The sequence below is a fragment of the Clupea harengus genome, chromosome 14 (assembly GCF_900700415.2).
Source record: "Clupea harengus chromosome 14, Ch_v2.0.2, whole genome shotgun sequence".
Lineage (NCBI taxonomy): Eukaryota > Metazoa > Chordata > Actinopteri > Clupeiformes > Clupeidae > Clupea > Clupea harengus.
In genome coordinates, this window is record NC_045165.1 from 15,803,762 (window position 1) to 15,816,602 (window position 12,841).

The 12,841-nt window shown below is 40.7% G+C and overlaps 1 protein-coding gene across 1 annotated transcript; it reads right to left on the minus strand.

Annotated features, from left to right (window-relative positions):
• Window positions 1-1,229: 1,229 nt before the first annotated feature.
• On the minus strand, window positions 1,230-12,383 carry LOC116223517 (adhesion G-protein coupled receptor G2-like). Its single transcript, XM_031580558.2, has 18 exons — window positions 12,373-12,383; window positions 12,021-12,105; window positions 11,417-11,494; window positions 11,251-11,310; window positions 10,922-11,074; window positions 10,386-10,439; window positions 10,052-10,141; window positions 8,265-8,436; window positions 7,415-7,568; window positions 6,988-7,125; window positions 6,707-6,817; window positions 6,550-6,592; window positions 6,042-6,145; window positions 5,581-5,708; window positions 4,927-5,198; window positions 4,443-4,533; window positions 3,612-3,895; window positions 1,230-2,860 (listed from the first exon to the last, which is right to left on the minus strand). The coding sequence occupies exons 2-18, from the start codon at window positions 12,097-12,099 to the stop codon at window positions 2,730-2,732; spliced, it is 2,142 nt and encodes a 713-aa protein (XP_031436418.1). The 5' UTR covers window positions 12,100-12,105; window positions 12,373-12,383; the 3' UTR covers window positions 1,230-2,729.
• Between the last annotated feature and the right edge of the window lie 458 nt (window positions 12,384-12,841).

Genomic DNA, 12,841 nt, shown 5'->3' on the forward strand with positions numbered 1-12,841 from the left:
ACACTCATACATACAGTGTAAGAGAAACAGAAGGTAGGTCTTACTTCACACTGACATTTACACTGACGGTGGATAGATGAAGCAAGGCTAACGCCATTAAGTAATACAGGACCTAAATCAGCATAACACAGAGACAAAATGATGACAGGTACACACACTAACACTAGACTCAGTAGGGAGACATAAACCACATTATTCCAGAACAGAACATTACACACTTCAGAGCAAAACAGTCTCTCCTTCGCACGGCATTCTGGGAGCCACCCATTGTCCCTTGCTCCTCAGCATGCCGGAAGCTTCTCTACCCCAACACGCCACACTATTATGCAAATAGAAGTTTCCTCTTCCTGGCTGTCCGTCTGATGGTATCTGAGTGATTCTCATTGAAAAGAAGCACTAGTAGACCCAGACATTGGCCAAATCCTCTTAAACACATTACTGCACCGTTATGACAAGGGACATCACTGTACAAAAGACGTGTCAAATCTACAGTATGTTGGGGAGATGGTACCCTGCACAGCCTCCATCCTGGGCTCGGCTGCATCCTGCAGGGATATCTTCACCATAGGGTTGCCAAACGGGATGCCACCCACAAACAACAACTGCCACAGATATTCCCTACGCTGATTCCACTTACACCACATCAAAATGCCAATATGATTCACGTAAACAATTTCCAGTGGCTCAACGTGACCACATTTTTGTGCTTAGCCATGCCTTCCAGATTTCATCTCCTTTGTCTTTTCATTCTTTTTTTGTGTGTCAGTTAAATCAAAGGGATAATGGCAACAAACAGAAATGCAGTTCAGAAGAAAAAAAAATGGCCACACTCTTAGCATTGTGTGTTTTAAGCACACAGTAGACTACAGTTTAGTAAACTGCAGTCATTCAAGAATGCCTTTGTGAAACCATCTAAACGTGGGCAAGGCAAGACCGCGGTCATCAGAGAACGGATGCTGTGGTTCCAAGGACGGCAAAAGGAAGAGATGACTTCCTCAATGGTGAAGTTCCGCAAATGGACATATATAAGTAGGACCAGCGCATGTTTCATCTGTAGAGACATCTCTTGCAGACATTTGGGTTAAAATGAATAATAAAATAAAAAGGCTGAGTACTTGACCCTCTTGAATCCACCTGCAGAACGAATTATTTAATTTTGCCTGTGTGTCATGCAAATTCTAAAATAACTTTACACGCTTAGGTAAGTAAAGACTTTTAAGACTTTTCGTCATTAGGTTATCATTTATTCATAAAAATAACATTTGTACAGACGACAAATAAAGTAAGTAAAGTTCGGTAAATAAAGACGGATCAAAATATACAAACGGTCAGGGCTAGCGTTTGGGGTCAAAGGCTAACCAGTGGGCTAAGCCAGCGGTTCTCCTGCAGCCTCTTATCGCTGCAGGTAGCCATGAGATCACTTCTCCTCTGCGTGTAAAGCGCACATGCCACTGGATACAACCCTCAGTAGACGGTCCGGTAATTATCCACAGGCACGCAAAGCACTCAGGTCGGCTTCCCATCTCTGCGGTGAGTCAAAGCCGCAAGACATCCTTCCTCATTGACTGCGCCTAGTCGTCTTTTACCGCACATCATATAATGCTATTGGAATGGAGATGTATTTTGGTTAAGGGTTCTTGATGTGGAGATGGTATTTGAAAGGGCTAAGGGGTGTTTCGTGCGAGTAAGATTCATCAAGAAAAAAAAAACATAACTGTAAGCTACGGGGCCTTTCGCTGTGAAGCATAACCCGACTTCCCGTTTTCAATGGGTGACTCAGGGACTTTGGAGTAATCTTTTTTACTGGTGTCTGCAGCAGGAGTCATGCATGCCACACATGTTTACTAAAGACTACTACTGTTGCCGTTTGCAGAGCATATTTGACCAGCGTCTCTCTGTCGTTGAACCCCAACCGTCTTTAGAGAGTGGCGTGACAGAAAACTAACCGACACTGCGCCCTAGTGTTGGTGGATTTGCATAACGCAAATTCTTTGGCACTTCTCTCATTAACTCATACAAAACAGGGTACATTTTTTAAATAAATGTTTTGAAGTATACACAGGGGATATGCAGTAGGCTAATATCTGTATACATATATTTAAAGTGTAAAACATAGTATAATATATAGACATTTGTTTACGAATAAAACATGCACATTTGTGTCATTCTTGTTATTTTCTAAGGGTTAAGCATTTTATAGATTTTGCATAATATAAATTTGACTGTACAACTAATGTAACTCCAACTACCTCACCATTTAACCCGTGTCTTTACAGTATTACATAACTTAATTAACATAGCAAACTAATGAAGTTCTCAGTCTGCTACAACAAGGTACTCTTCTATTTGCCAATGTCTAGCTGAAGCAAACATTCTGCAGGCTACTGATCAAAGGTTTAACTCTGTGTATTTTCTCACCCTATCATGGTCTAGACCTGCATTATGTTTAGAAAGATAAGTTAAGTGTCATCTGACTTTCTCCATAGAGGAGTCTCAATTCTAGTGGGCTTTTCACAGAGGCCCCAAAAGGGTCCTTTAGCCTCACGCCTTTTAACTTTCAGATCTTTACCAATAAATCTATTACTTCCCATCGGCCAATCAGGATCTCTGTCTGTGGAAAAGGTTCCGTGTAGAACCTGCAGTATTTTAAAGAACCAATTATGAATCATCTAAAAACGTAACATTTTTGAAGACCCTTGTTTTGTTTAAAAAAAACAAAACATGAGCAGTTAGTGCATGTTATCATAGACGTTTGTAATAGCGGTATTGGAAGACGTGCTGTCCTTGAATGAGCTCTTGGCGGCCGAGTCTTCGCCGAGGACCTTGCTGCTATTGTAGTAGTAGATGAACAGGAACAAGCCTGGGCAGAGGAGGAGAAATAACTGTTTAATTCTCTCACCTTGTGGCTTTACCACCATACTTTTTCTTTTCGGATATATGATCTACTAATGGTTATAGCCTCCTGCTCTGTAGACTTGAGCATCTGAAGTATTATCAAATAGGGCTTAGTGCCTATTGATAACATTTACATTCATGTTGTTTTAGATTACGGATTTTGAAAGACACTAGTGAGATATTTTATTATATGAAGGTTTGACAAAGTATTGGTTTGCCACAGACAGTGAGGAAGTGTACCTAGCATCATGTATGAAAATAAGGAACAAACTGTGCTATTCCTATCTCTCCCGTGCAAATACAGTGTTATATGGTTATGATGTGGTTGGGATCGCCTGAGAGATGACAGGCTGTTTACTTGTCGAGTCACTGGCACCATCCTGGCGTCTGACGCCAGAACTAGACTTGAACCATAAGCCCTTGACGTGTAGGCCATTGAAACTGATTGCTTCTGTTAACTTAGAATTGGAGAACCAGGTTTCTATTTTTGAATATACGTTTGTCTTTGTAACTTTTTAAAGCCCCCCCCCCCCTTTAATTCTTCTCTTTTTCTTCCTTTTCTTGTTTTTGTACTGTCTCTCTCTGTTTCAGAAGCTGCTTTTACTTTAGCACTACCGGACTCTAATGCAGTTTCTGGTGTCACATTGAATTCACATCCAAGCTCATAACTCTAAATGCTGCCTGCAGTTCACTCTTTCGTTGGCTGTTGCTGTTACCTTGAAAGGCGTTGAGGATGCTGAAGATGTAGTATGATGGTATGAGCATGGCCCCGTAGCTGAAGAAAGCCACTCCCCAGGTGAGACCTAACAGGGCAAACAGGCTCATGATGGTCATCAGGTTCTTGGAGGTGGAGGGAGTCTTGGCGTCTTGTACCTTCAGCTTACGGGCCATGATGATCCTCTGTACTATCACGAAGAAGATACCCAAAGTAAAGAGGAACACCACCCCGTAGTAGCCGATGTTCACCACATAGTGCACCATTGGGTTCGTGATCCAACACCTTGTGAGGGATAGCGGAAAGGATCAGTGTTAGGTTTGAAGATTGAGATGAATGTTCTGGAGATGGCTTGTCAGTGGGTCTGAAACAGTGAGGTGATCACCATAGTATAGACTCAAATGATTATCACAGTGCTGTTTCAGCAGGTCAGTCTGCTTTTTTATTTTGTTTTATCGATTGTTTTTTTTTTATTATCAATTTTGGGTCAATCTGTCATTGAAGTGGTACAATAAATTACTGCAATATGCACACTGCTGTTGAGGTGGAAGGAACATGGCACCTTAAATCCCTAATGCTGGTAAAACCCGAAAGTCTATGAGGTTAATGACATGCTAAGCAGCTAGCAGCTGTCACTTAGTTTGACGATAACCGTACTGAGCAGGCCTTTACAGGGCCAGTATTGTTACTACGTCATTTCCTGTTTTTTTATCTCTGGAAAATCTGTGTCTCTTTACAAATAAAGTTTGATTTGATTTGACTTAATGTCAATGACTTAGTTTATGTTATGACTTACACATTTGTACATGTCATGAACAGAAAATACACTTACATATGTGCTCCATATCCACTGGTGGTGGTGATGGTCACCAGTTTGTACTCATTCAGACATGCAAGTATGATGACGACCACAGCAGGACAAACTGAGAAAGAAACAGAGAACAAGTTTTTTGCCAATATCAACCAGGTCGGATATAGTATATAGATACTCTACACTTAAGACAATAAAATAATACCAATAAGAGTCGTATCCATATTCTGGGGAAACATTTTTCAGATAGATGAATAGTTTTGCCACATTTTTCTGTTCAACATCACATAACCTTTGCCATATGAGAAAACTACATGGATGATGGTTTAGTCCAGCTCCAGTGTAGGGTTTAAATTTGGATGCTAAAATTACACTAATGGCTATCATTAATTTGTTTGTGAACATCATCCATTAATTTAGTTATTTAATAATAGTTAATAGTTAATTTTATTTCCTGTAAGTGACTTTGGAGAAAACGCATATGCTAAGCATGACTCTGTCTCACCCCAGGCAGAGAGGCACATCTTCAGCATGTAGTTCTTGTAGGTTTTATTGTTGCTTGCACGGACGAAGGCCAGGTACAGGTGGAGCGCTTGCATGGCAAACCAGGTGAACGTGGACAGCATGGAGTAGTGCATGAGGGTGGCGATGATGATGCAGCCTGGGTAGCTGCCCGTGTTGGCCACCCACTCGTTGCTCAGGAAGGTCAGGTCGAGAAGGAAGAGCGCCAGAAAGAGGTTCATCAGGATCTGGATGGCCTGGCTGGACTTGCCTTTGCTGTGTCGAATCAAACAAAGTTACAATGAAACAAAACACAATAGAACAGCATCAATACCACAAGTGCCAGAACAATTAATGGTGCAGTCCTTGATCCTGGCTAGTTGTTGATATTTCAACTTAACGGCAAAACAAAAAAAAAACTTCCTTCCGTGCTCCTGAAACAACGTTGTTGATTGGCTGGGATAGTGTATGGCTTGATCCGAGCCACTTTATTTCTGATTTATAGCTAGTTGCGTGAGGAGATTTTTGTTGAATTTGATTAAAAGTGTAATGGATTAAAACCAAGGACCGTGCCTTTAATAATAATAATTAAGAATGAGCCAACCAAGTATGACATTGAAAGTATATGTTAAAATCTAGTTAAGACCGCCCAGTGTACCGTAGCAGGAAATGCATGAAGAGCGCCACCCCTAGGAAGAACATGGAAAGGCCACAGCCGATGTAGCTGATGTACGTCAGGGAGTTGAGATCTGCATCTGTGATGGTGCCGTTAGGCTGAGGAGAACTCTGGAGTGAAATGAGGAAAGAAAAAAAATTAAATTATTTCAAGTGTTTCAAAACTTTCATTTCACTGCACTGGACTCCTTTCAACGTTATTTGGGAAATGTCAATGTTTTTAACCTCAGCAACAAGTGACAAACTGCACATACTGTATGTTGTTATTGCAAGTATTCCACTATTATGATATGAAAGTGAAGAACAACACCACCATCTGTGGTCTGTATGCACAGTATGTTTCTCTCTGTGGTATTAGTGAGGGAGCGAGGGACAGGGAGAGGGAGAGAGAGAGAGAGAGAGAGAGAGAGAGAGAGAGAAAGAGAGAGTTGCCATTCATCTTACCATCAAAATGGCAAAGAAGGTCAAATGGGAGCACTCGCATGTTATGGTGCTGTCATTGCACATTATTGTCACACAGCCGTCCCCAGTCCAGTTGGGTTGGTCCCCTTCAGAGAGAGAGAAAGGGAGAGAGAGAGAGAGAGAGAGAAGGAGGGGTGTGAGACAGAGAGAGGGAGGGAGATAAACAGAGAGAAAGGGAGAGACAACATGTAAGAAGATAAAACTCCTCCAGTGTCCTCCACATAAAACACTCATGACAACAGAGAAAGAGGGAGTACTGCAGTGATCACAGTTAATGACAGTTAATACTGTTAATGGCATTCATCGGACCACAAACAGTAAATCAGGAACTGCCATGAGCTTGGGGAGACTTGGCTGTAAAGTTAACTTTACATTTTAACATCTAATTGAAATGTTTCACATTAAGCTCACCAAACCCTGTATTGCTGTTGTATGTTTGTTTCATTTGCTTGTTTGAATGTTTAGGATGCATTGGGTAAAAATGACATACCGACACCTTCCCAGGAGTTGCACTTGACCTCAGTACCCGCCTGCTGAAACAGAGAAAATGGCTCTTCGTTTAGTTTTTAAATCTCTTCTGCATTCAGCATTCTCAGTGGTGAAGTATGACATTCACTTCTGAACCTCCCCTTTGCTCACGCACTTACTAGTCTCTCAGTCTTGAACCGAAGGTTTATTTTGTCTGTCAAATTGGAGATGCGGGCGCCCATTGATATGCCATACACTGCATCGTTTAAAATTGTGCTATTTTTGACATCCTGTGTAAAATATGAAAAACAATGCTCAGTGAAATGACCACCTTTTCTCACTGTACAATTCCTCTTATTGGAATGTTGACATTTTATCCCTTGTCAACCACCTTCTTTAATATCTCTAACAGAAAGATTATAAAGATAATGAGTACTCACACTCAGATTATCTTACTTACTGGGGTCATTTTAGGAAAGCGCAGTATTGAAGCAAACCCCTCTCCATCATTGGCTGACTGGGATATATTCACAGCCTCTGCAGGAAGGTCAACAGACCAGCTGAACTGTGTCTTCTGTGCGTTTGGATTGGACACAAGCTGTGAAGTGATGCATAGTGTGTCTGGTTAGCTGTGATATGGGGCATCTCAAGAGACATTACACATTCATTTATTCATTTAGCAGATGATTTTATGTAGTGACGTACAGAGGTACAGGCCTTATACAGGTCAGTATGTGCTCTCTAGGCCCTTCTACTTTGGAGCTGGTAGCACTTTGCTGTAGCTGCCATGCCACCAGGAAATATACTGATTGTAGGTGGTAGTCTTACTCAACACTACTGCTAGCTTTGAACCTCGAATCAGAAATCATGAAAAAATTTCTTCTTACTATCATTTCTTTGCTTTCCGCGGAATATGCAATGGAGACACGCTTCTTCTCCTTAAGCCGCTGGACAACTCCTTTAATTTCCCCAAGTGACACAGCTGCGCTCGATGCGTTTCCTATTTTACTCAGGATAGATTTCATGTCTTCCATCACAGCGCTATGTCCGTGAACAGACACAAAAGATCAAGAGAGAAAGAAAGGAAGTAGGGGCAGGAGAGAGAGCATTCACTTGTATGTGTAATGGGTGATATACATTTTTCAGCAAGGTTATTCAATTTCCCACATATTAACTATGTAAATGATTTACTGTATTCGTAGAGATATTGGATATGTACGCAAGTCTGCAAGGGGCCACAACAATCTGAAGAAACACACACTTTTACATTGCCAGAAAAGAATGATTTCAAGCATTCAAAATCATCCACCACACGCAAGCGCTACAAGCATATATGGCTATGCAGTGCTGCACCTCAGCATCTGGTTTTGAAACAGACCTGGACCTGATTTGGGCCACATCCAAGCCAGATCTGTTTCTGAGTCAGCCAAAAAAACTAATACAGGTCTTTAAAAACAGCACTGATTGAGGCCTCAGTGGCCAACACCCTCGAGTCTAGAGCATGTGCTCTGTACAGCAGCACAATAAAAAAGCTATGTGCTGAAACCAATGCAAACTTGATTGGCTTTATGGCTTTGGATATACACTGTGTTTTGACCGTACAGAACCGTCTCCTCAACTGTTGGTTGAAGGGTTCTATTTCCAAAGCCAGGTTCTGGCCCGCCACTCTGTAGTGCAGTGTTGACCTTTTTCTGCTGTTTTCTGTGCCACACAGATGTGGGTTTTGCAGATACTTACCTGGCTTTTGAGGCACTCACAGTTCCGTCCTTACTGACGAGGCCCGTCGTGTCAGTCACGTTCTCCAGGGACACACTGGCCTCTGGCTTTTTATTGGGGTTCTCGCAGGTCACACATAAGGTGTTGTTGTTCGCCTCGTCTTGAGTCAGTATGAAGTAGTCAGGCTTGGTTCCTTCAATAGAAAACATGAGTTAGCAACATATTGCTTAACACAGACAACCAGCTTATATACAGTGGGGAAAATAAGTAGTTGAACCTCTGCCGATTTCAGAAGTTTGGCCACTTGCAAAAATATGTGTGATCTATAATTGTAATGGTAGGTGTATTTTAACAGTGAGAAATAGAATATCAACAAACAAATCCAGAAAACTGCATTTTATAACATTTATGACTTTATTTGTATTTGATGCAGAAAATAAGTATTTGAACCCCCAAGCAAACAGCAAGAATTCTGGCTCCCAATGACCACTTATGTGCCCAAGAAGCACACAGATTAGTCCTCATTAGGCCTAACAAGGTACACCTGATCTCAACTGGTGACGTGTATAAAAGAAACCTGTCCAAAGAATCATACTTCACACCTTCAACCTCACCACCATGGGCAAGACCAAAGAGTTGACCAAGGACGTCAGAGATAAGATTGTAGACCTGCACAAGGCTGGAATGGGTTACAAAACCATCGGCAAGCAGCTTGGTGAGAAGCAGACAACTATTGGTGCGATTATTCGTTAATGGAAGCAACACCAAACTGTCAATCGCTCTAGGTCTGGGGCTCCATGCAAGATATCCCCTCGTGCGGTATCGGTGATCATCCGAAAGGTGCAGAATAACCCCAGAACTACACAGGGGGAGCTTGTGAATGATCTCAAGGCAGCTGGGACCACAGTCACCAAGAAAACCATTGGCAACACACTACGCCGTAATGGTTTGTACTGCAGCACTCGCAAGGCCCCCCTGCTCAAGGAAGCACATGTACAGGGCCCTCTGAAGTTTGCCAATGAACACTTGAATGATTCTAAGGAGGATTGGGAGACAGGATGTGGTCAGATGAGACCAAAATCAAGCTCTTTGGCATCAACTCGACTTGCCACGTTTGGAGAGGGAAGAATGCTGAATATGACCCCAAGAACACCATCCCCACCGTCAAGCATAGAGGTGGAAACATTATGCTTTGGGGCTGTTTCTCTGCCAAGGGTACAGGACGACTCCACTGCATTGAGGGGACTATGGATGGGGCCATGTAACGTGGAATATTGGGCTTGAACCTCATTCCCTCCCATTGAAAACGCAACCTTAAGGATTTGGAGAGGATCTGCAAAGAGGAGTGGACCAAAATCCCTCCTGAGATGTGTGTAAACCTGGTGACCAACTACAAGAAAAGTCTGACGTCTGTGCTTGCCAACAAGGGTTATTCCACCAAGTACTAAGTCATGTTTTGCTAGGGGTTCAAATACTTATTTTCTGCATCAAAAGCAAATTAAGTCATAAATGTTATAAAATGCAGTTTTCTGGATTTTTTTGTTGATATTCTGTTTCTCACTGTTAAAATACACCTACTATTACAATTATAGATCACACATTTCTTTGCAAGTGGCCAAACTTGCGAAATCGGCAGGGGTTCAAATACTTATTTTCCCCACTGTACTTTACTTGTATAACGACACAAGGAACTTGGACAGAGGCTGGATGCTTACTTGGTACCAAGTATTAGCATATGGTGTGCTGTTTGCCACGTTGAGTCTCATAATTTCACTATAACAGACAAATGATAGACTGTCTCATCTCACCTTCACATTTTAATTCGATGTACGGTTTATCTTTGCATTCCACAGAAGGACTGATATTCTTCATTACAAGATTAGAATCTCCACAGTTTTCTGTAAAAGAGAGGCTCAAGGTCAGGCACTACAGAATGATGACTTGGTTAATAATTCAAATTACACTGAAACTCGTGTCACAATGATTCTTAAAAGACGATAGCCAATCAAATTACACCCCTCCCTTCCATGCACCATGTAGATTGGCTGGAATTGTTGGACAGCTACAGGGCCGTGAGGAGGAATTTGCTGAATAAGTTAGAATTGCGAACTTTTTAAAAGGAGAAAATTGTGAGAAACTAACCTGCTTGGTTACAACCAATAGGGCTGGTTTCTCCGGCGGGTACTGCTTGGGCTTCTGTTGTCATAAGTAGTGTCATACCAGTGTTTACAGAGGTCAGGAGTTTTTATGTGTTCAAAACAAAGATGAGACACCAAGATTTTGGTCTTGAGAATCACATCCCCACACAATAGCTATGGATTCCCATGGAACATACAGATTCTATTCACTAACACCTGCATTCTTTCTAGTTTCCTGAAGGGTGCGCCAAAGGTTTAGTTAGAGTTTTTAGAACGCTATAAAGAGAGAACTTCACAGCAACATTAAAGGCGCAATATGTTGTTTTTACTGACAAAAATGGAAAAGGTTTTGTAGACTAGGCATAAGGATAGAATTCAAGGAGGGCAGGGGAAAGTTTGTGTCACAATATTTCTGCTTATCACATTTGCATTTGTCAAGACCAGAGAAAAGGAAACAAACACAGTTGAAGGTGGACACAGAGAAACAGCCTGACTGTGCTTGTGTTTTGTGTGCATGAATAAATTAACTTTACCACTTACCACAGGAGGGCATCCATGTCCAGTTCCGTACAATCCAGATATTTACTAGATGAAGAATGCTTTTATGCAAGACTAAGTTGTACTTGTCATCCATTTTCGTCACATTATAGATGAAGGGTGTATCGTCTTCTGTGTGGCATGATTTATTGCATGCTGTGTGTAGCACGGAGAATACACATAAATGCACAGATTACACATAAATGCACTTCAGTGGCTTTAAATTGGCGCTCATTTAATGATATATCACTATCAGTTAAACATGTTCGAGTTGGAGTGCAAATGATAAAGAGAGTACAGTTGTGTTGAAGTGGCATATGTACACTACGTACCAGGAGCATGTTTTTTGTTAAAATTATATATGCACAGCTTGCTGAAGACTGAACAGTCGCCTGGAAAGAAGAAACAAGAGACGCTGATATAAATGAACCACATTCGGCTAATCTAGTCTAGTCAAATCTTAGGCAGATTATCCAGATATACTTTCTATTACAGTACCTGAACATGTGGAATTCTGTTGTGTTAGAGGTTCTGACACTTCATTGATGACAACCATTTTTGTGTGATTTAAACAAGCTGTGTGACGAAAAAACACATACAATGACATTTTAAAAGAAGTAAAATCTGCAATTCATTGAGAATTTTGTTGTTTTTCCTGTTCCACTAGAAATATTAAATCTGTGGGATTCTATGATCTAGTTAAAACTGAAGAACTGTTGAAACACATGTCAGATCCTTATATGTTGAAAGAGAACTAAGGAGTGATAGTGTATTAGTATCTGAGTATCTGTGTAGTATCTGAGCTGAGTCATCCACATAAATCAGTAATAATAATAATAATAAGAAGAAGAAGAAGAACTAGATTTGAATTATCACAGTAGTGGCACATGGACATAATAACACAGCAAAGTGTAGGCAGTTAAATGATTGGACCATATGTGCAAATCCTAAACTATGCAATACAAAGTAATATTAATGGCAACTTTAGCCTTATTGGAGATTTAATTGGCAAAATAAATAGTATTATGATAGTGTTGCAGCAATTGGTTTCTTAAGATGCCAATGGCCCTTGCCTCTCTTACACATTTTGAATGAAACTTACCTTTCGTGCCCTGAGTAGCAAATGACATTGCTATTGTGGTCCATAAGAAGATCCAGGTATAGCTTAACTGAACAGCCATTTTTGCCTGTGATACCAACATAATTTCTATAATTTCTCTCTCCAGTAAACCTCTTACTCAATGTACTCAAGAATGGGTATTCATTTTGATATGAAAAAAAAAAAAAACATATTCCGACAACATAACGTTAAAATCACATAAAACACACAAATACATTCAATGTAATGAGTTCCATGCATACAATGACTTTACCTGGAAGGCGTATATCTATTTCCTTGACAGTTTTTTAAAAATAAAACTTGAATACGTTTCAGAACTCCCAAAACAGCTTACCTGTCGGTAGGAGCAAGAGATGTGTTTCGTGCCCTTCGGAGCCAATGATACAAAATTTAGAGGTACATATTTCACTTGCAAATTAGAAGTTTGCGTGCCTAAAGGAAATGCATTGTTTTCATTCCTGGAGCGAACTTTATGATTTGCCTATGAAAACATAAAAGTGACTCCAATAGGAAGTCCTTTGTACATATCCTACTTCTTACTGTAGAAATGCCACTGTTGAATTTCAATATTTTGGTCTGATAGTGAAATGTAGATCAAGCATGAGTATGTCATCAGTAGAATATGAAACACAGGATGTGCATAAATATTCATAGTAAATACCTATATTCATTTAGAGTAGAGTTGCAAACACCAGATAGGTGTACTGTAGTTATTTGACTCTGAAATATTATGAGCCCCCTTGACATTGTCATAGACATAATGATTTACATAACATTTATATACAAACAACATGTTCACATAA